The sequence below is a fragment of the Acanthaster planci genome, linkage group LG08, assembly GCF_054643075.1.
Source record: "Acanthaster planci isolate LZ-2023a linkage group LG08, COTS_SCS, whole genome shotgun sequence".
In the NCBI taxonomy this organism is placed as follows: domain Eukaryota; kingdom Metazoa; phylum Echinodermata; class Asteroidea; order Valvatida; family Acanthasteridae; genus Acanthaster; species Acanthaster planci.
In genome coordinates this window covers 7,860,932-7,885,473 of record NC_141784.1, presented here as the reverse complement: position 1 = coordinate 7,885,473, position 24,542 = coordinate 7,860,932, and the positions used below count along the sequence as shown (strand labels likewise).

General features: G+C 40.2%; 1 protein-coding gene across 1 annotated transcript in view; it reads right to left on the bottom strand.

Annotated features, from left to right (window-relative positions):
- cubn (cubilin) overlaps positions 1 to 24,277 on the bottom strand; it is an 88,194-nt gene extending 63,917 nt beyond the window's left edge. Inside the window, exons 1-2 of the mRNA XM_022252206.2 lie at positions 23,565 to 24,277; positions 10,211 to 10,340 (exon numbers count right to left, since the gene is read on the bottom strand). Of these exons, the coding sequence (XP_022107898.2) occupies positions 10,211 to 10,340; positions 23,565 to 23,710 (276 nt within the window). The 5' untranslated portion in view covers positions 23,711 to 24,277. The remainder of the gene's footprint in view (positions 1 to 10,210; positions 10,341 to 23,564) is intronic.
- Positions 24,278 to 24,542: the final 265 nt, after the last annotated feature.

Below are 24,542 nucleotides of genomic sequence, written 5' to 3'. Positions count from 1 at the left end.
TTCAGTTATGCAAGTAGTAGCCTTAGAACTACCAAGCCAGACTACCTGTTTCAAGACAGAAAAAATTATGACTTCCAATGCTTTGTAATAACCAACGAGTCCAAAAGCCAATCATCAAGGGATTAACATGAAGGTGCAGAATGATTTTTCTCTGTGCAATGAATATCACACAACCCTGGGGAGAATGCTAGACACAACCCCTGACACAGCCCCATGCTGTGCATGACCTCCAAGGGAAGGCCAAGCTCATGCTTGTTCACTCTTGCCTGTCCCCGAACCCCTGGTCATCAAGGCTGTAGCATGTGAGACCTCATGGCCAGGCACTGCAATCCAAGCACAGTAATAGGCAAAAATCCTTGGCGATTGTGGCTCCCCACAATTCAAATGGCTTCAACATGACCACCATTGATTCTCTTCTGAAGGACTGTTTCTGCATAGTCACAAGCCCATACTCATGCAAGAAACTGTGCAACAGACTTTTTACTTTTAAGGGAGAAAATAAAGGCAGACAGTAATGATGAAAAGAAATGAAAATAATATTTTAGGGAAATTAAAAATGCAGAGTGTATTTGGTCTTCCTTCAAGATGTTGAAAATATGTGCCAAGTTTCTTGTGTTGACAAGCAAGCCACAATAAACAAGATGAAATGATAACCATAAATCAATCAGAAATGGACTGATTTACCCTTTGTATAAGATTTACAGCCCATCAGATGTTTTCCTCCGGAAAATTTTATTTCAATATTGCAGGGGGTTGTGTTGAATCAGAGTGGCACCAGGTGGTACTCACTCCTTGCTGCACCCCCTGGTAACCGTACCGGGTACCTGACAGTATTAAAGTTTGTTCATCTCTTGACCCCATAGGTACCCTGTAGGTTGGCCTGGATTATTACAATGCATGACATGTTTGCCGACATACCATTTACATGTATATCTAAAGGACTGGTTTTAGTGATCACCTAGAGATTGGGATGATGATCAAGGTTGGTGTTCAATCACTCCTGGTACCACGCAACAGTGGTGTCTGGGCAGACAGGAGCCAAAAAACCTGTTTGGAAAGGGGAGGGGGGGTTGTGGATATTCACCACCATTGTTTGGAACATATTCTTCCCAGAACAGTCTTACAGGGGAAAGACAGAGGTCTGCAATGCTGGGTCAATGAATTGACAGGGGCTGTTGCCATGACAAAAGAGTTCCCACAGGAAACTGAAAAACAAGTTCCATGACTTTTCCTGGAACTTCCTAGATTAAAACAAGACAACTCCCTTGACATAGAGAAAAGTTTTTTTGGTATTGTGAACGGGAGGACTGCCATAGCCACTACTTTAGACTGACAAGGAATCTAGAATTTATCATTCCATATGAAGTCAAAAGTAGCCATCCTTCCCCCCAAAAATACTTTGCATGATCTTGATTTCCATGACTAGTTTCCTTCTGACAACATGATTCTAGGAGACCCAATATGTACATGTAGTTTTTCCAATGATTTTCTAGGACAACATTTCTTTCAGGACTTATCAGGATTATCCTTGTCTGTGGGAGCTATGACGACTGAGAAATGCTGCACAAGTTGATCTTAACCGGTCTACCGATTCTACTACATCCGCGGCCTCAAAATTTCAAGTGGGATTTCAAGTTTTCTCCGCGCACTTAACTATGAGTCTCCTCTCCAGTGTTGCAGTTGATATCCAAGCATGAGTCTTTTGCCATGAGTGGGAGCAAGATCGAGTCCACAGCAATTCTTTTTTCCATTGCCTGAGTTGAGTACAGTGCAAAACCGATACTCCTCAGGAAAGACAGCACAGGTTTGTGCACTTCAGTAGCAACTCATTTGTATCATTCCTCCATGGTCACATAAACACCACAGGTACACGTACACCTGCCTCAGCTCACACCAACGAGGACAACTTGTATTCAAGACTACCAGTACAGAAGCATGGGCAGTCAACAGTGTGCACACACAAATGGGGAGGGCCACACAGTGCTTTTTTCAATTCCTGCATAGAATCTGTGGGAATGGGGAGGGCCACACAGAGCTTTTTTCAATTCCTGCATAGAATCTGTGGGAACGGGGAGCGGCAAAAGACACTCTGCACTAGCAAGGATCTTCCACATTTAAAGAGCATCTTTAAGTAAACGTTGTTTTCTCTGATTTTATCTGTTCAAATAAAAATGGAAGCATCCAAATGGAACGCAGTACCATTTGTCTTCAGAGCTCAACTATAACAAGCTTAAAGGGGTTTTTTCTGTTAATGCCAAGATGCAAACTCTGAATGCAGATTGCGTCATTCAGAGAACACAGAGAAAATGTGGGGAACCCTTGCCCTGTCTTTGTAGTGGATAAATCCTTGTGCATGCCAAACAATGGTTGCACGTTTTGTTTGGCATGCACAAGGCTTATCCACTTTGAACACAGGGCATGGGTTCCCCTAATTTTCTCCGAATGATGCAATCCACATTCAGAATTTGCAACTTGGCATGAACTGCGAAAAAGCCTTTTTAAGCTTGTCATCCCGTAGTTGGGGTCTGAAGACAAATGACACTGCATTCGATTTGGATCAGAGAAAACGTGTTTAACTAAGAGGTGCTCTTTAACGACTCCATCACAATACAATGAAATGCAGGTCAATCTGTGAATGCATCTACATGTACATACAGTATGGTCGCATGCACATTAAGACTACAAAATTAATTGTCAATGCTGCAGTTACGCAAAGTGCTTGTTGCACTCGGGGTTAGCCTTCTGCGCTTCCACACATGATTACGCGTGACCCGCAGACAGCCCTTTGATCATGTATAACCTACAGTGGCATGTCTTCTCAGAATATCATACCAGTACATGTAGGTGCCCTTCAAATGACCTTGTAGTCTAACACCAGATATGCCTTCTGGGAAGGGCAAGTTTTTTTACATTTTCTTCATACTGGTACATCACTGAGTTGTCCACATTGCATCTCTGATGTCCTGCATGTACTTTGTATATACAGTACTGTATATAGGCCTATACACGGGGAAACAATAGAGGTCATACAAGTATGCAAAACCCATTCACAAGATCAATATGTAGGGTTAACATAACAAGCGGTTAACATAACAAGTGGGGGGTTTGCAAGGGACTTTTCTGCAACATAACACTGACAACATACAGTCTTCTGCGAACTGGTCGGCTATGTTATACTTTCATTGCAAAAGGTACCGTAATATCAACAAGTGCCATCCGGCACTACCGGTACGACAGTTTACCAACTGTCCACATACATGTACATGTAGGGTTTACCCTAACTTTATCAAATTATCAAAAGTCTCTGTAAATCTGAAATCATTAAGTCCAATAATGTGGCTTAAAAGTACATGCAATTTTACTTCATATTTCCATCCTGGGTCAGCTTGCTCTATCAATATTAAATGTCAGTTCCTGAAACCGGACTCCTCTTAATGCAGCTAAAATCATCTCAGTTTTTCCATAACATTAAACTTTTCACTTTTCAAGTGTTGATTTATAATCTTTCATTGTTAATAACTAGAACCATTCGTATAAACAGGATGAACGAAAAAGGGTGTTTACTTGTACAGTAGATTAAGCAGAAAACGAAGCAGCTGGACATCAATACATGCAGGTGTTAATTTTGGAGACAACATGCAATTTTTTCTCTGACAAGGTGAAGACATGGGACATCAAAATTGAAACTTAGTGTACATAGGCCACAAGTGTTCTGCCAGTTATTTAGACCTCTGAGATTAGTGATCCGTTTCCTTATGCTTCTGTTGAAATGAAAGAGTTCTTAACACCCACACTGTACAACATTTTTATGACTCACTTTTCACAAGTTGTGATGACGCATCTCAGTGGTACTCACAAGGTAGTTGTTTTATGTCTGCTACTCATGTTTGCTTCGAACTTTATTCAGGTCACTCTAGTCAATGTTTTGCTCGCTTAAAAATTGTCCAAATAAAAATTCTGATCCTGTCATGAATAGCTGGAGGCTTTTTTCTCTTGTCAAAATGTCAAGTTACTTGTCTGCACCAGTACGTGTAAGTTACTTTGTTAAGAACTATTCCAAACCTCCAATATGTATGACTCGTAGTTTTATTTCTCTCCCTCAACGCCCTCCCCCAACTGCACTTCTTTGTCCATATGCAGTCAGAAAATGTCAAGCACAGGTGTTTTCACAGTCCCTTAAAATCACCATACAAAGTTTCCAGTCTAATTATGGTCTTACTCAAGCCACAATGTGATTTACATCAACACGTTGAGTCACCTAACAGTATATAAAAAGTGTGCACATTATTAAAAATAATATTCTTAATAAAAACAAATCATCAAAATCAACATGTGAATCTCTTTATATACATTTGTACCTGTACACCATAAATGTTCAATATTTAACGATGGTGTGCCATAGCAGGGGGTTTTAAAGTGGTCCATTTGGGTCCACAAAAATTTGAGGGGAACTGTTACATTTGTGTCTTCTTTCGTCAAAAAAGTGACAAGATGATTCTTACAAGCTCCTAGTGTAGTGGCATGATAGCTCCAGCCAAGACCATACACATAAACCCCATCAAGCAAGTTTGGTATTCTGACAGTACATGTACCTACTCAGAAAGAAGCGTGTTGATGGCCATTCAAGGTACATGCAGGAGACATCAGGCCAATCAAGGTGGCCATGCACAAATGCACATTATATACATGGACATGTACCGGTACTGTACAATGCAAAATTGTTTGGGTTTCCTCTTTTCTTTCAACAATCTGAAAGGGGACAGATGAGCCCAGCATCCATCAATGTTGTTTCTTTTTGCTGAATATTAAATTAGCAACAAAAGCATGATCAAAGGAAATCCCAAAACAAGCAAAACGTGCACAATCATTATACGTGTAAATACTTATCCACGAGTGTATTGTGAGCGTGGCTTTTTTTATTCAGTTTGACAAATATCTGAAACATCGTAACTGACACCAGTTTACAAAAGAGAGGCCAGCTTGTAAAACGTGATTCTACCCTGTCAGACATCAATAACCCTGGGCTATAAAATCAGGTGATGGAGTGTTTAGAGTAGATAACTGAAACTCAAGTGCTCCACTGACAATGCACAAAATGCACAATAGACCAAAGTTTTTTATCACCTAATGGTCATATTATGAACCCCCCACCCCAGTCGATTGCACCTGCCTGATAATAATGGGTGTTTTCATAACTGATAGTCACTGTCAAATAGTTGGTATTATGGAGGCACAGAATCTCCTTGAGTTTAAAGCAACAATTTTGAGATTAAATAACCGCACACAAGAGTCACAGCCATAACATTTTTATGTTTGATAATGTTAGGTTAAAACAGGTAAAGTGAGAAAGTCTGTCTAAATGATCTTTCTGGATTAAACTCAAGTCTTTGTGTTCTCAGATAGCAGAACAGACATCTGGTGAGACAACTGAGGGTTTTATTGTTACTCAAACCATGGGGAATGTTCTTATTACTCTGTGCTAAAACTTAGTTTCTGGCATGGAAACCCAGTCAAGCATTGACATAGTGTTTAAGTCAAGAGTTACGAATTAATCACCAGTGACTGATGTTCAAACACAGTTCTCAAAAAAGCTGTCAAATAACTGACTTTAACTAGTCTATTATAAATCAGTGAAGGCCAAACTTCGACAATCACAGCTCAAGCCTACAGGGTATAAGCCCCTGGGACTAAGGTAGTCTTGGTCAAGATGTTGTTGTGTTGTTGATACAAGAGATGACACTCACAAGACGAATAGCTGGAATGCACGAACCACAACTAGCCACACCAGCAACAACTCTTGGGAAGTCAAATCTCCCCCTAAAATTGGGGGGAAACTCACAGCACATGCGCTATTTATGAAAGCAGGTGCTTCCCATTTTCGGTTCATGCAGGTGCATACATGTTGTACAGCCACGAAAAAGTTGCACAATAGTCTGGTGCAATCCTGCATGGCATTGGTCGAAAGCTGTGTTATGGCACTGGTCGAAAGTTGTGTTCGACTGTGAGTGTGTGGTACCACCATCGCTCTGTTTCACACTTAAGAAATCCAAGATAATTGGTGCTACATGTACTTGAAAAATGAAACTCTTTCCAAATCCTGTTGGCAAGTTTACAAAAAGGTCGTGGCCTTAAACAAACTGTTGAAGAGCATGACTTTGTTAGCTTTTCACACTGGGAAGACCTAATTTTTTTGCAGCAAATTGCAAAGCATCATCAAAGTGTTTGGCCATTTTTTTCATGGCATGCAACCATGTACTGTAAATACATGTATGTACATGTGCAATGTACATGTACACATACTACCGGTACATGTACATTACGTACATGTAAATGTACATGTACACTCACATACTGGTACAAGCAGGAGTCAGGGGAATAGACAGATCACGCATCATGCATTTTTCAAGTATGATGCATATTCAGTGATACAATTCAGTGCGTATCATGTATTATGCTAATTACATGAATGTGAGCGCACATTGACCAACTTCCCAAGGTGTTGCTGGCATTGCTACATGTAGTTGTGGTTTGTGCAATCCAGATCCAGCTACTCATCTTGTGGGCGCCCTCTTGCATATCAACAACGCATCTTGACCAAGATTAGGATTGAGGCTGAAGTTGGCCGAGAACAGGAGGTTTGAGCAACAACAAACTACAAGGATGCCCGTAAAGACTGGCAAATATTATACCACTGGGTGGTATTTAAAGCAATGCAAGCGGGCCAGGGACACACAGTGTGATTTGAAGAACTGTTAGTATGCTCAATGACTAAAAGCCCTGTACTTGTCAACACAATGAGCAGTGACTAAACCAGTAAATTTCCTTGTCACCCTGCTGAATGATCCTGATCCCCCCCCCCTGGGTAAAGGTGACATAAGATTGTTGACTCTTCAATTCCCAGACCAGCAAAAGTTTGGTCAAGATCCTGCTCCTTAAAATAGAAAAGGAAAAGAAATACTTCCACAAGTGTCGTGTTCTAGGGGTAGCTTTCCCACTTCAATGTTACTGTGAAAAGCCGGATGCATTGGTTTGTTTTACATACATGTATAACATAATATAATCGTTCAATACTGTATGAATGGATGTACAAGGCAAATACAAGTTGGCAAAGCCCTGATGTGTCTTATACTATGTTGTCCACTATAATAAAGCTGTGACGAATATCTGAATAATTGAATTATCAAATATTTGAATATTAATTTTTGAATTTGAATATTCGAATGCAAAATTCATGAAAAGGGAGGGAGAATTTTCTTTTGTTTCAAATGAGAAAAATTACACTATGAAGGCTTGTTCCAAGCAGATTCAAATGAAAAGCGACAGAAACCTTACAACAATTCAAAACGTACATTACTGATTAAAAAAGTTAAAAGGAATATACACTGTCAAAAGGAAAAGAAGTATTATAAATTTTATCTCTTAAATCTTGCTAAATCATGGCTGGAGATACCTGTAGACGTGACAACTGCAACTGATTTTGTATATGGTTTGTTCCTCAATAATCTGCCAGTCGGTACGATCCAATATTCGGATATTCAATTGAATTGAAGGTCAAATATTCGAATAGTAAATTATTTGAATTGAATCAGCCCTACACTAAAAAAGCAATGTGCTAATGTAAACACAATTCAATGTGAAAGCAAGGTCTGACAACAGTGTACCATCAAAACTGCATGTTACATGTGTTTGTTACCACTTAACAAAGATTCCCCAGATAGAGATGACATTACAGACTGGTCCTTCTGTTTGTTAGCAAACTATATTTGGAGCTGTTTCTTTTTCAAAGAACCCTGCAACATATATGCTCAGTCAAGCCTGTGGGGCAAACACAACATGATGCTTTCAAACTTAAGAGGAATGGTTGAAAGAAATGTTTCATTCCTGAACAAGGTTCACAAAGCAGGTAGCATAGAATCAGCCTACAACTTACATGTAGACGGAAAGTTTAAGTCAAGAACATGATCATGCAGACCTCACGGTAACATACGCTGATGCTCTGTGGAATGAAAGACCCTACGTTTAACTTGCACTGCACTGTTTTCTCATCTTTAACCACTTGCTGCCAGAGAACCCTGTTTCAAGCACAATGGGTTTATATGCTTCGTGCACCATGGGTTTATACGCAGAGTCGGGGTGCCTGAAATGGGACAAAAGAACTGGTCTGTGTAACGTAAGACCGTACTTGGAACAAACGACCTGCTGCTGGGAATTGTCATCATTTTACAGCTTGCATTTTTCGCAGGTAATCCGTCACTGTTTTTAAACAGTATACCACTGTTTTGGGCATGGCGCGCCCGCGGATTAGCACCGTGGACAAAAGTGATCCAAGGCCCCATTACTGAGCAACACAGCACCAGTGCATGCTAATCCAGCCACATTTGAAAAGATGCCACTCACATTCACTGGGGACAAAGGAAATTACGCAACACCTCACAATTCTGGGCTCTCTTTACAGGGCGGCAGGCCTGGCTGAAATACTCAGGAGTCAATGAAGGTTGCCTGTCAGCTTAGAGTAGCCATAGTCATTTGGGTAGGTGTAAACGACCATTAAATGAAAAGATGAATTTTTGATGAATTTTGAAAAATTAAAATCTTGAAAATCTCCCGTATGTGTGCACAGCATTTTTAAAAGCACCTGGCAGCAAGTGGTTAAAGTTACAAAGCAGTTTCAAACTGTGAAATCGTACATGTGGATGTACGTGATGCAATTTAATCAATCTACGGTATGGTGTTACTTCAGCTGAGCAAAACTGGAAAGTCTCAACTTGGCAACCCGGGATAGCCATTAGTCAACTCTACATCCAGAGAAGCAGGTCCCAACTCAAGATTCAGGAATTTGTTCACCTGTGACAATGCACTAATTTTAAGCGACTGTTTCATTGAGCAGGATTTGATCACCAAAGGACACTTCTTTCCCAGTCTTGATACTGGACAGCAACATAGCCTAAGATTTTTGTCGGCATCTACATGTAGTTATTGCATACAGAACAAAAGCAGGAGTTCCAGGACAGCTGGAGTTCAAAGTTTGGAGGGAGGGGGTTATACGTACAAGAAGCGAAGGGTACAATTGCAGAGTTTACACAGTCACGTTGTACCAGTCAGCAATTCCCTCTGGAGCACATAATAAAACTAAATATTTTATCGCCAGCAGCTACAAAATGATTTTGAAGAACTGGAGCTTGATAAGGATCAGGATAGTTTTAAGGACGAAGCAAACACTGTAAATTTCTGCAATTTTTGGAATATCAGCTGATCATCACTAACGGGGTTGATGAAAGCTGATGAACAATGACAAAATGGACTGATGCACATTGGTACCAGTAAGAGATGAGATCTGTGTACTTACCCTGGTGGTACTAAGATATGCAATTGCATGCAAAGTGTTTGACCTACCGGTACCTGAGCAAGAACTCTTATCAAGCATGCTGTAAAGTGAGCAAGTTTGAGAAAAAAAATCAAGAGGCAACTCCAAATACTACAGCCTTCAGCGAGTGCTTCAACTTTGAGCCAATGAACTTTGGAGACACGGTACCTTCAAATGAGACTTGTACCATGTCACTTCTTCACTTCAATATTTCCTCAAAATACATGTACCATTAAAATTTCACAGTTTAAGACAAAATTCACATCCTCTTGTCTTCCTTGTACACCATTCATCATTTGTTGCACTTTTATATTTTGCAATCTCACAGTGCACTTTGAACCCGAGATTCACGTTTTTGGTTTTCCAGTTCAGGAAGCAACGTAGAAAGAAGAGCTTTCTTCAGAACTCACTTTTGACGGGCATCAAGTCCAATGTAAAGCAATCTTACGTAGTGGCTGGGTTATAATTGGAGGAACCACCAGTACTGCCGTGGTACCACACTAAGGTGAATTACAAACTTAGGCAAGCATTCATATTGGCAAGTTTAAGACACCCTGATCCAGGCATACACCATACTGTGAGCTCACCATCTGCATGACAGCATGGCATTACCCCCATAACTGCAGGGTTTGATGTCCGACATGCTTCCACGAAAGCGAGGTGGACGTCAAACCCCACAGTTCTGGGGATGAACATGACATCACTATTTGTAATTTTAGAAGCAGCATCAGTGCTCCACTATCCCGAATTCTTGGCAAAACCTTTACAAATCTTCCCCATTGGCTTTTGAAGGACCTGTGTGTTTTAGAATTAGCAATTCAATCAAGATAGCTACACTTGTGTTACCTTATTGACCACATCCATGAGATCATAGTCTCCGAAGACAACACGGCCGCTGCCTGTTGGTTTGAAGCTGATGTTGTGATTGCTTCCTGTCTGAAAGATAAGATGCCCATCATTGGTCACCATTCGGGGCCTAAAAAGAAGAAAAAAGGTGCATGAAAAATTCAATGAAATCTGTAGATCAACTAAAAAAGAAAAAGCATCATTTTTAATGCCTTTCCAAAGAACCAGTACACATGCATCAGGAGCAGTCACAAATCAGGCAGGTTAAAAATCCTGATGTGCATTCTCCTTAAACTAAGGTTCATGTACAGGTTATTATTACGCACTTATTTGTATGATGGGCTGCAAATACTGTAGATTTACCGGTAGCTAATAAATTACTGTTGTATGAGCCCAAATGGCACAATCTATGAACTTTGCAGTACAGAGCCGTTTTCAAAATCTTCAAAGGGCAGCAAATGCCAAGCGACTGAATACTTATGGTGGCTTGGGTCCTTCTATAAATTAGGGGTATTAAGTTTTTTGTGTCCCTGTCATATCTGACATACATGTATGATTTTGTAAGTTCAGACCACATTCTCTAGTTTCTGAGTGTGGTGAATCAACGCAAATTACCTGCCAAACAAACAGAAATAATTTGAAATCGATTTCAGTTATATTTCCATGTCAAATTACATAGGTAGGGTGTAACAGGGCCACAAATATGTCACACATTTGGACCCAAAAGTTATATCACCAACATGTACTGGTACATGTACTAGTACTACTAACTACATAGTACCAATATTTCCTGCACACTCCTTTCAAGGTTTTGAGCAGGTCAGGGATGGTGAGGGACCATCAATTTTCTTTTCATTATTGTCACAAGCTACCAAACCGTATTCTGAAGAAAGGGATTAGGAAGCTATATCCAGTTTTCAGAAATATTGAAAGTGACTACATCCAGCATAGAAACTGTTTTCCCTGTTAAGTTTGTACTTCTTATGGGGCCCAGTAAACAAACGCTCTTTGTAGCCTCCCAAGACTGATAAAAATCATTTTTTAAGTTGACATAAACAAAGTGATTCAAAACCAACACAAAAAAAACTTCAATGTTAACAAATTGCACATACTTTTTTCCACTCTCATGCAAAAAATTTCAAAAATTTCACCAAAACTACTGCACAGGTGTACATGTACCGGTAAGTTCAAGTAAATCTATCAAATGGCCAGGTTTCTGATAATGAAGATAATGTAGGAGAGAGTTTGTTCCTTTGAAAGTAAACCAGATTTCTTCAAGGAAACTGGATGCATAAAGGACAAGATGAAGAAGTAGGCAGGCACCTTCCAAGAAGTGAAGTGACTCATCTGGCAATCTTTTGCCTAAGACAAAATGTTCTAGAGAGGAAATACTTGATAAAACCACACAAAATAAGTTAATTCCATGCGGATCCTTTGGAATGTGATAACTTCCTCATTGTTTCCTGTACAGGAGAGACTCACAATTATCAACAGAAAGATTCTGAGTAGTGTGAAACATACATGTAGGTCCTCAAGGCAAGATTTGTTATCAGGTAAAGCTTGAAGGGCCCATGCTATAGAGTAAAGATTATTGGCCAATCAAGCATGACTTTTCTTTACACTGCCAGGGGGGAGAGATCCTGTTCATGGTGGAAACCAGTGATCTGGAAAATGTAACTGCCCATTCTAATTCAATTCACAGTGGCACTGTTTGTGTTTGGGCAATAAACATTAAAGACAAACTCCAATGATGCTAATTTTTCTCATATTGATTCCTATTCAGAAGAGCCAAGTCTAATAAAAGTGGCACATACATGTATCATTATCTCCCTTGCAATACACATTTTTGAGTTAATAAAACACAATTTTTGTACTAATTTTTCCTGCGGGTCCAGTCTGGTATTGTAAAAATGGATGTGTCATCACGACTCATTAGCATCTAATGAATATTGATTTCTGTGATATATTACCGTGGAGAGGAAATACCACAGTGTGTGCGCTATAGGAACGCAAAGCATGCGTAGTCGCGGACGACAGCCCGAACTTGAAGAATTTTAATCTCAGTTCTTTTGCAGAATTTCTAGTACATGTACATCTACCAATGACGCACAATTTCAGAATTATTTTAAATCATAAAGAAAGGAGCACAAACTCTCAACGAAAAAGAGAGAATGCAGCACAGTAGACCCAGTGTAGTGGTCTCAGCTGTCTCCCGGTCTCAGCAGTCCCCCCCCCCCGACGTACATGTAGCACAATAATAGTTTATTTTCGAAATGTTTAAAACCGTTGGAGTTTGTCTTTAACAGTTATCCCGTATTCAAACTGGTCAACACTACAAGACCTGTGACCCTAGAAATCACACAGAAAACATATATGTACATGGATGTACGCATGTTGAAATCAGTTTCCACACACAGATGAAACCTTGACCAAGACAAGTAAAAAGTCTTTCCCTCCAGCTGCTTACATGTATTTCTTTCTGTTAGTAGTCCTCATACATTCATGTATGGTGTACATATATGTACAAGTACATGAAGGGTAAAATTACTTGGAAAAAGGACAGGAAGTTCATTGTGGTGGCTCTTGACTTCAGATGTCATTTGGGGGAGGGTGTCACCTTTACTATCCTACTCTGTACATGTAGGTGGAAATCACAACCTAATCCCACCTGCAGTCCTAGCCCCTGCAATGTGTAGCAGATTACCACCCACTTTAAGGCCAACTAATACACGAAGTGGGAATGCTGCCCACTATTAAATTCTGATAGTCAAGCCTACCAGTCCAGGCAACTCAGCTGACAGCCTACCACAGCTTAGTAACACACATCAAATAACATTTGGCTAGTCGCCAGATTTGGGCAAGTGTAAACAGGAACTGTTTGACAAAACATTTTCCAAGCCAAATCAAATGCTGCAGTCGGTTGCTAAGGCTTTCCCTGGTACCCAATACCACCAAACCCAGACTGCCCCTAAATGCTCACCTTTCTAGTACACTCTGCAATCTTATTTACAGAATACTACATGTGAAACCCAAACAAAGTTGCCCCTAGACATTTTCCACATCAACTACCAGTACATTTACACCAGAAACCCTCCTGAGAAACAGCAAAGGTGTTCCCAACCCATACCTTATGTACATGTACATACAAATTTTGTGATACATGCCATGACCACAATGCCATATCAACAGCACCTATGCAGTTGTGCTTGGTACATACATGTACATGCAGTATGTACATGTACGTATACTAACAGACTACATGTACTGGTAAATATCACCTGTCATTCTTCAAGATGAATAAGGTCAGAATAAAACTTGAGCACCTGAATTAAAAATAACTTGCGTAGAACTTTTGAAGAGTTTGAAATCATTTCAGACAACAGTTGACCATGTGCAGAAGATAGGAGGGGGAGACCCAGACTATCACATGTTGGTGCGACTGTCGTTCATATCATTTAAGCACACTTCAGAATTAAAAGTTGATAGGGTGAAGGGATGTGAACCCCTACCAACCCACTTTCTTTCCCCTCCCCTCCCCCAGTGGAAATAGCGAAACAGCAGGCCAATATCTTCAGTGGGGTGTGGAAAATAGAAAAAAATGCTGTTTAATTGTTGAAGCCACCAAAGATGCCCACAAACGCAAACAAAATACTATGTTTTCATTGACACATGTCTACATGTACATAGACTAACACTAGGAACTGGTGGAAGTAAAGTAACATGTAGCTAAGATCTACATGTACATGTGTACATGAACCTTCCCCAACATGTAAACAGTGTGTACACCAAGCACATGTACATGTACGCGTGCAAACATACAGTACACACACTAGTATATGTTTCCTTTCTTTTAGTATGAGTCCCTAAAATTCAAGAAAACCAAGGTAGGGCGAAGGTTATTTGGAACAGGCTACCACATAGTATGTATATGTATTAGCACTTGAGCCTTGGGTGCATTAAATATCCTTCCTCAAATTCTAGAGAAAAACCGGAAGGTTTTCAGGCATATTGCTGGTTCTGTGGTTATAGTATAAATTTAAAGTCTTAAGACACCTTGAAGATCAATCATGGCAGTTCAACAAGCTTCCATTATTGCCCTCAAGGACTGGGGGGGCGTACATCTTTAATACATGTAGCAAGTATCACATTTTACGGGAGCTAGTATGACCTTTTAGATCCTGGACCAAACCTCATGGGAAATACAGAACTGCTCTCCTATTGGTCTTCACAGTTCAGTGTTTTGTTAAGTGTTCAACGTAGTGAGGGCTAGGGACTGGTTACAGTTACAGTGTACATGTAGCTGTATAACACATCATCCAGACATGTGGTCAGACTCAGAGGTGCCATGAAAACTCGGAAATTACAAGAGTGCATTGAAATCCTGGGTGGATTCAAGCCCAGAAATGCAGGCTGAAATCCTAGATGGATTCAAGCCCAAAAATGTGGGTGGAAAATTCACCATCTTGTGCTGGATGCAAAGTGCGTGTACTTGAATGTACATGTACTGTGCACATACCTCTTCTGAGTACCCCCAAAATCCTGAGAGATCATTTGTTATTTTGGCAAACCCTAAAAAATTTTTATTCACCAGTCAGCTGTATGGAATTCACCCAACTCAGGTTAACTTTTCATTTGGGGAGTCTGAGAGTAGAAATAAAAGGAATGAAATAAAACTTCTATTACAAATTGAATGCCAGTATACGCTGATGAATAAATCAAAGGTGTGATTATTTAGGCCTATACGTTTTCATGCTTTAAACTGAGACTTGAAATCAAACAAAGTCTGGCACCATGCACCCCATTCAACAGGCTGCACCTGTAAACTGAATGTATGCCGATGGATGCAACTAGGGTGCACGATTGAAAATAGCTTCACTATAAATGAGGTCTATCTTGGCAAATATCTTGGAGGGCCCTCCATACAATTGTCTCTGAGCCTGAGTTTCCTCATCAAGCCCGAAAGCTACGGTACCAATTATGTGAACCTAACTCTACAACGCTATGCAGCACGTGTGGAAAAAAATACAAAATCCTGTACATTAATGTGAAAGAAAAAGTATGCTCTGAGGGCCCACTGTGCCTTGCTCCTTGACTTTTGCATTTTCACAACTCTGAATCCAGAGCAATCTTAACCATGCCTATTTTACACATTAGTATCATTTGTACCCTCGAGGGGTGGGGGGGCATGAAAAATGCCAATTGTGGCCTGGAGCAGAGTCTAACTGTTCAATCCTTCGTACATCAACAGTGATGGATGTACATGTAAATGTACACGTAAGTCAAGTTAGATTTGTCTCTATATGGTGTAACTGTGCAGTACATGTAATCCATGCAACTTGGCATTTCCTTAAACCCTGAGGCAAATCAAACAATTAAACAAGACGATGCCTAATGAATTTTTCTCATTCCATGAATATGACAAGGAAGAAACAACTAGAAACTTACAAAATCTGTGGGAAGAACAAACCAACCCTGTGATGAACTCAAAAAACTGCCCGAAAGACCAGTGAGTACGGTAGTACCAGTTCTTAGCCAATAAATACTTTGTTCATGCACTTTTACATGTTTTTACACTTTCAGTAAACAATGTAAATACAAAGAGAAAAGGACAAGGGAATTGTACAATGCTGTTGCTTGCTGTGTAACACAGCAATTTTTGTTTAACACAGCACAGGAAATATTCACGTGCACGTCTTTTCCAATGCATTTTAACGACAAGTCCAGTCATTTCTAACTTTTTTTGCCGAAAAAGGAAATTGGCCATCTTGTATACATTTTGCAGCACCATAAAGAAAATTATGCAATGCTTTGAAGAATTCATTTCTTGAATATGACCCTTCTAGGACACTGTACATATGATATGTACCAGTGCCATTTTCTAAGGATTCTCCCAAAACAACCGATGACCCTACCTTTAGGCTTTAACCCCAATCCTCAACATTTTCTCCAATATCACTGAGGTGAATTTTTTCTCATGCAGGGCTTTTGGAAATGCCTTTTATAAATTTCAATACCATTAGTGTTGTCTATTTTAATGTCATTATTTCTGTAGGATGAATTTTATTTATGGTACATGTTGGTATTGTTATGGTGTTTTTATGGAGTCTATTTATATGTATTTAGTCTGTAAATCAAACGTGTTTAGTCCTAGACTAGTTGTTTGATATTTAAATGTTAATTTTAAATAAACCATCTTTGAATTTGACACCAATTTTGGGAAAATACTCTTAATGGCGATACCCGATTTTTCAGAGACAAATCACCTGAAAAGTCTACTTTTCCCACTGATGTGATCAATGCACAGGACCTGATGGGTGTAAGGCCATGAACCTCAAATGACCACAACAACAAAATGTTATGTCCAGCTGAATTTAAGTTTTATAGATAGTACATGTATTTCATATTCATACTGAGTTTCTTCACATGCATGTTGAGTTTTCATATGATCGGGCATGGGACCCAGCTCTCTCAGGGTTACATCTATCAAGAAGGTGCTGATGATGGCCCATATGGCAGGGCATGTAACCACCAGCTGCATGCATATCAGGTTTGGAGTAGCAAACAAGACATTGTCCTCCCGTCCCATCCAGCCCCCCCCCCCAAAAAAAATTAAAGGTCAAGTGGTCAAGACCCTTGGCTCCAATCTTAAAGAGCCGCTAACCTGAAAATATTGTAAAGCAAAATGAGCAGGGGAACCAATGTCAATTTCAATACACTATGCAGGGCCCTTGGCCGGTAACCCACTTTTTGCTGAGCACATATTTGTCATTGCTCTTGAAGAGCACAAAGCATTGGGTGCCTTCACAAATACATGACGTTGGCTAACAAAATATTCACTTTTACACATATCCCAAATGCAAATTCCACCAGCAAAACCCCCTCTCCTGAATCACAGTTGGATCATGCTATAACCTTGTGGAAGAATTTTTTTTCATATACTTTCAAGGAGTAATTGAGGAATACAAATCACATGTACTTGCCAGACAACTTAACAAATTTGAAGTCGATTTCAATGATATCTCTATGTCCAATTACACAGGGCATGTGCAGCAGGGAAAGAAACAATAAAACATGTAACACTTTTATTAGACTCTGAATGTATAGACTGACCCAGTTCCTCTGCACTAAAATACAGTTAAGTGTATGTGCTTAAAATGGGGGAAAATTACAGGTTGATTAGTATCAATCATCTGAGCTCACATTGACAAGGAAATTACTGTACGCAGTAGGACATCAGAGTCTACTAACATTTCGGATCTCCATGTGCACTCATGGATGAAAAGAAGTGCATAATGCTTACCAAAATTAACCGCTGCCTTAAGTCACCAAAACAAAAATATGGAAAAAAGCTTTATGCCGGATGTTGTGACAAAGAGCTGGGGGGGGAGAGCAAGTCCCAAGTCGACAAAAGGTTTGGACACCTGACAATGACAGGCACAGTCAATGGACAACTCGTAATGGCTTATGAAAATCACTGGGAGGCAACCGGTCACCCACCTACACAAGTCCCTTGAAAGGATGAGCCAATTATTCAAATACATAAATTCAGATGCTCAATTGCGTAAAAGAAATGCTTATTTTTAAAGTTGAATATTCAGAGGTGAAAACTGACGAGGAAGAGAATAATACTTTGATACAAAACAACATATTAAAAGCATAGATGTATTTCAATGTGTTATGAGTTACATGAGTTAACTCAAAACTCGAGGCAACATAAGGTATTTTGCCCAACAATCAGTAACTTCACTTTTCTTGTTTTTGACCTTTTGTAAAAACATTTTGACCAACAAAGGTCAGTGTACAGCTCATCGGTGACACTGAAACATAAGGAAAACTTCCTGCATGCATTTACATGTATGTATGTATCAAAATCACATCAAGAGTAGACAGACAATTTACCAGTTCTGTCCTCAATGGACCTGAACATGAATGATTACACCAGGTTTCTCTGTAAACGGGACAGTTCTTACGAACACTGAAATGTTATGTGAAAGGCCATGCCTCCAAACATCCCCCTGGTTTCTATTCTTGGTAGTACGCCTTTGTGATGTTAATTTTGCTGTTGCTTTTTACACAGTGAAAGCCAGGATCAACAAAAAGAAGGTCAACATGTGTGCCTGATGAAGGCCTTCTTGCTAACATGTACATGTATGTACTTGTAATAATGTGTCATCATGAAACGTCATTTTTCTTTACTAGGGCAATTCCAGATGTCCAGTCGTGATTGATATTTCCCTTAATTTACTGAATGAAAATGAGAAACTGGATCAACCAAATTTGGCCACAGTTGGCAGTCAAGAATGACTAGATTTCACATGAGGTACAACTCTACTAAGTACTTGTAGTTTCTAATAGCCACATCAGTTTATAAGTTCATTTACCGGTACCCTTAAAATTAAATATCTGAAGCAACTTTATCAAATAAGAAAGGACCCTAGTTTGCCTCTACACACCCCTGCCATAAAACACCCACTAGTCTTTTTTTCCAAAGCCAAATGGCCTCTCATCCATCAGTTTTATAAGTTTATTACATAGCCAAGAGGAACCCCCAAACAAGTACAGGACACTCCAGCCCAGCTCCCTGTTGGTACCAAGGGGGCGGTTCCCAAGCGCCTGATCACCTTCACAATGAAAAGCTGTGATGTAAGGCTGTGTGTGTGTGTTGAGCAAGCAGTGCCCTGCATGCAGGCTGCAAATGGTACAGGGGAGGCCATGTTTGCTCTCCCACTCTCAAGTGGTGAACTTTTCACCATACATGGTGTGCTTGGGCGCTGGGCCTCGAATGTGTGCCCAACACAGAATTCTCAGCGGATGTTTATGATGGTTGTGTAGACACTTCTAACCAATTTCAAGAGTGTGTCAACTTTCAACAAGCAGAATCCCGTGGAAGTCATCTTTTCACCTTACCTAACGATAAAAATTTCCAGAAATATCATTTAAATACACCAAATGTAACAGATGTAATCCTGATTTGAAATTTTTTTTAAATTCCGAAACCAGTTCAAAGAAAGCATGGATGGAAATCATTCAGTTAAGTTTATCCAGCTTCCTTAAGCAGTGACTAAAATAATTATGACTAAACCACATTCTAAATAGCTTTCTAAAATGTCCTTGTTTGTTGGAGAAATCTTGAAGAAGCAAGGACAGTATGCAATTTCATGACAGAGCAAATAAAAACTGAGCCAGAAGACCTTGAAACTCTATGTGTAGTCTACATGTCTCTTGTACCTGTGCACATTATTCACTGTGCTGTGTTTTGTAATTGTGATGTAACAAATGTTCTAATATGGCTGCCCTCAATGGATTACTTGACCATGAATCAATAATAAGGTACATGTATGCAACTCATACAACATGGCCCCTACAGATCCACTGTGACTGTTTATCAAACAGGAAACCAGAGTGTCCAGTTCACAAGTGTTGAAGACAAGGAATGCTAATCCTGGGTAATTCTCTGTTTACTTTATCAAAACCAAAAGTGCCAATCAGAGCTAATTTTTCCAGGACAATGGCTAATTAGGATTTCCTAAGGGAATAGTGTTCACCCATGGGAAGTGGATACAGTACATGTACCTCATGCTGGCCTACACAATCTGCATACATGTATGTCCTGCTATGGGAGGGGGGCTTAGCATGCTTGATAGTTGAAACAACCTTGGACCACTGGCCTCTACTCTAAACCAGCATAGAGGAACCTACAGTCACAGATGTGGGGTCAGAGGTTGGCAGTCATCTGGAAACATTTTCTTCCTTTGACTTGATAGTGGTCTTAAAACTTGTTGCACAATTTTGCACATTTAATTGAATGTCGTTTTTACAACATTTGTACAACAAATTTACCGAGACCAATTAAACCCAAAACATGCTTCCCTTTTTAAAAACTGGAAAATCTTCCCTCAGTAAACATGATCTCACTGATCAAAGGTAAGTTTGATTTTAAAAAATCACTTCACATGTTTCACAAATTAACTTTTTTTTCACTTTTTGTCCCAGGGCAGCTACTATTTTCATATTACCCTGCACTGCATCCACAACATTTCGACAAAATTACTTTTATAAAGCTTTTTCACTGTCCATTTCTGTGAAACCTTGAAAAATTAATCAATGAGCCTGTGCCACCATAAATCAAACAAATAATATCTGTGACTATGACATTTTCCGTCAGCAGAGAAAATAATCACTCTTATGCGCCTGAACATAACAACCAAAATGCTTTGCTATCAAAATAACAAAACTTCAAGACATTAACGGTGACACGATCTTGCAAAAATAAGCCTTTTGTGATTAAGTTTGAATAAAATCTGATTGCACATAAACATACTTTGAATTCCCCAGACTAAAGACACTGTTGTTACACCTTGTGCTTTGGGGCAAGCTTTCGCATAGCAACTACCATCTCTGGAATAGAATGGTTCCTTTGTGCCCTTCTTATCCATTGAAAACAGTGTATTGGTGCAAGGTGTCTCTTATTGTAACCAAGCAAAAGCTTGCCCCGAATCACGAGGTATAGCAACAGTGTCTTTGGTATGGAAAATTCAAACTGTCATGTCATGAATTGAAAGAACTCAGTGTATCAGATTTTATTCAAATTTAACTCGCAAAAGGCTCATTAGCATTTAATTTGTGCCATGTCACCATTTCCTCTTGTAACACTTGGCTGTTATCCAGGACATGTTCGCCATCCTAAGTCTTTAGCACAGCAGCTGTGACCTGTCTTCGCCCAAAATGCCCCTGCAGCCTGGGGTGTGCACTTGTGTAACCTTTTGTGTAACTATCTCAGTGGTCCTTCAAGTTAGGCTCTTCCAGAATAAGGGAATTAGAGGACACCAACCCATACTTAACAGCACAGGATAGCCCTTGCATCAATAACATCTTAAATCTTTCAGCCATATTTGAATGACAGGTGAGCAATGCCAGTCTTCCCAGTGTCAAGTTTTTGTACATTGTACATGAACATGCATGTGTATTGTGTGAAATAATCTACCGTTAATTGTTCGTTGCAACATCAGCAGGTTACTTTAGGAAATTTTTCTGTTCTTGGGAGTTTGATGCCAGTACATGCACTGCCTTGAATTGCTTTGCAGTGCACTACATTTCCTTGCACCAGTGGCTGCTAGTTCAAAATTTTTAGAGGAGAAAATACAAGTTAAAAAAAAAATAAAACCACTGCATGCAACATGAAATGCAGTCTTATGGAAGGCAAAGTGGCCACTGCACATGCTGTAAATCAGTCTTATACAACAAACACAACCAATAGAGGACCGCTGTTACATAATCCAAAGGGCTGGACTTTCACTGTACCAAATTTAAGTAACATGTACTGGTAACTGTACACCCAATTTATCGAGCAAGTTGTGCAGAGCAGCCTTTTTTATTCCAGAAAAGCTGCTTATACCTGTGGCCTACATGTGCATTTAGAAAATCCCTGTTTCACAACACAACTGTTCCCAGTATGTTTGCTCAGTGGATTAATGTATCCTTATGTACATGCACGTCCCTACTCTAGACAATGGCCATGGTCAGGGGATTCCAATAACCTGGGGATAAATCAGGAATCCCTAAGAATAGGGTGACAAACCAGTACAAACTACAGGTTCAGGACAGGATTCAGCCAACAAGTACCATAAGACCGTGGGGGCACGGTGTGATGGTTCCATGCACACAAACTATGATCCAGCAGATAAGTGCCCACTGTACATTTTGGTGTCTGACACCCACTGGCACTGGTACAGGGGAACACTGTACTTGGTGTCACCCCCATGACCCCAAAATCCATAAGTCAGCTCTTGAGCCCTGAGATTTCCCAGAACTGGAGTTGATTGTGAAAGCCGAACCCAATGCTCAGTGTTATTCAATGCTCATCTGTCCTCTTACTACACATGAATCTGGTAGGACAGATGAAATTAATGTCTGGCGAAAAAAAAAAAATCTCTGATAACTCCTGTTACCTTTGAAACGATTTCTCGAATAAAACTTAGCATTAATAATCAGACCTTGGCACCACCAAGTGCAGAAAAAATGAGCAAAACAAAAAATCATGCCTTGCCCACTTCGCAGCCAACAGAATTGTCCAAAATTTTAACGAGGCAATGACAAGGTCTACAATTTATCTATCACACATTTACAAAGTTTGAGTCTCAATTTAGCTTAGAAGAGCTGACTTGTCTTGGAGGTAATTGCACATGAAAGTGAAGCAACCGGTAAGTGATTTCACTGACAACTTTAAGGGCAGGCTGGTAGTTGTACAACTCCCCCCCCATTGACCACTAAGTAGTGAAGGGGTGCCATGACTTAAAGGAGAGAATAAGCAGGATTGGACCATGCACCAGATGTTCCTTATGAGACATTTCAAGTGAAGTATCTACATAATGTCACTGATAACAGAACCATTAAATCAAAATGACATGATGGCAGACCAAAGAAACCCAAATCAGTCGTTGCAGAACTGAAGTATTTTGCTACAGTGTAGTTTGTTTATCTTCCCCTAACATGGGGGGGGGAATTGTCCAATGCAGTTAACCTGCAATTGTTCCTATGCCACTGACAGATAGTGTGGGGCAACAGGCAACAGGTGCTGTAAGAAACTCATTGTTTCTGAAATAGAATGAGGCCATTTCATTTCCTTTCCTTTCCAAAACATTAAAAAAAAAAATGAGCATCACAAAGGACATAAAGGTGGCATTATAGAACAGTCAACTTTTGTGTCCCTTAAAAAAAGTGGGGGAAAGAGTTCCATGTAAATGTAGGGGCAACACTTTTCTCCAAAATGTTACAACAGCTGTCATAAAGAGATAACATTTCCCCGAAAGTTAAATTCAGTTAAAACCTTGAAGCATTTACTTTGAAAACACTCAGGCCTTTTCACTGAGTCTAGTAAGTTTGTGCATAGGGGCATGGCACTATGCGGTGTCTGTATATGGAACTCTTCCCAAAATGATACCTAAGTTACACCAAATTCCTTTTTTGTGTAAGTTTTCAATACTAATACCGTTGGATAACCTACAGTCAGTGACAGTAGCATAGCACTGCTTTGGTAGAATTTACTCTGTTAGGCTACTAGGTTTGTTTTTGTACCATGTGTACTGCTGACTGCTGTGGTCTTTTCTTTTGATATTGTCGGTGCTAACAGTTCTGTTTCGGTTGAAACTTTATTACATATATACATAGTTTAATCGTTGAGAACGTGTCTTTTATTTCTCCATGGTTAAATATAAACCAAGTACGTACCAATTAATCGGTTTGCAATGAAACAAACATGATAAACAGGCCTAGCTCCTACGTCGATAAGTAGAGTCCTCATTTCTTGAATGCAGGAATCTGGTTCACAGCACTCCTAGTGAGTAGTGGTACTTACTGATCGTCGGCATCGGCTGTGCTGGCATCCTGTCGCTTGTTCCTTACCGCAGCCTCAGCACCCGGACCCGACAATAGCGCGACCCACAACCACAGAACCAAGAACACGCCCAGTGCAGTTCTTATGGATGATGACCGGTTGGCCATATTTTTGAAGAAGTTTGAGGAGTATTTCCTGCTGAGCTCACGCGGATGACTTCTCGCCAGTGTTCAGGATGATCAGCATGGACGACGACTGCAAAAGACAGTAGGCTTAACTCCTTTCTTTTTCGGTTTTTCTTCAACTAAAGCACTCGAATCTATTATTTCATGGTGTCGTTGTCCGTTATATAACCACGTAAGCGATGGACAAGCCTACGTCACGTCAGTGGGCTAGCCCGGGCACGTACCGAAGTGAGCGTAGGGGGTGTACCGTCGCTGTACTATTTACTTCTGAAAAAGTCTGAACCGTACTGTTACTAAACGTGGCTACTCAGCGTGCGAGTCACCGTTGAGCTGGTCACCGTTTCTTCGGCCCTTGAAACTCGACTGCCACTTTAATGCGGTGATAAACTTTTATTTACATTACGGGGGCCTATCGTGTGGTCGATCGGCCGTGGTGTTCAACACCCTGCTTAAAGCGCTTTAACAAACAGGCTGTCAGCAGCACCACACCGTACCAAAGATGCACTGCATTGCTGGGCATGGACTATATCCGGATTTGTCCTTCACGCATGGGTAACTACCTCCTGGCGTGAATAGGTGTAAAATAGTAGGTTACTTGATAACAGTAAGAACGATTGATTTGGCCATGGAGCTCCGTGACATGCCATACTTCAAAACCATGGCGACACAGCTTATGATATGACCACTGCGCTGTGGAAACAAAAAGCAAAACCGAGAAAAGAAGTCAGGAAATCGGGGGCAAGATACTCTGAGGTTTTTGTACTGAACAGTAACTTAGGTGTTTTTATTCCCGTACGCTTCAAACGAAAAATTG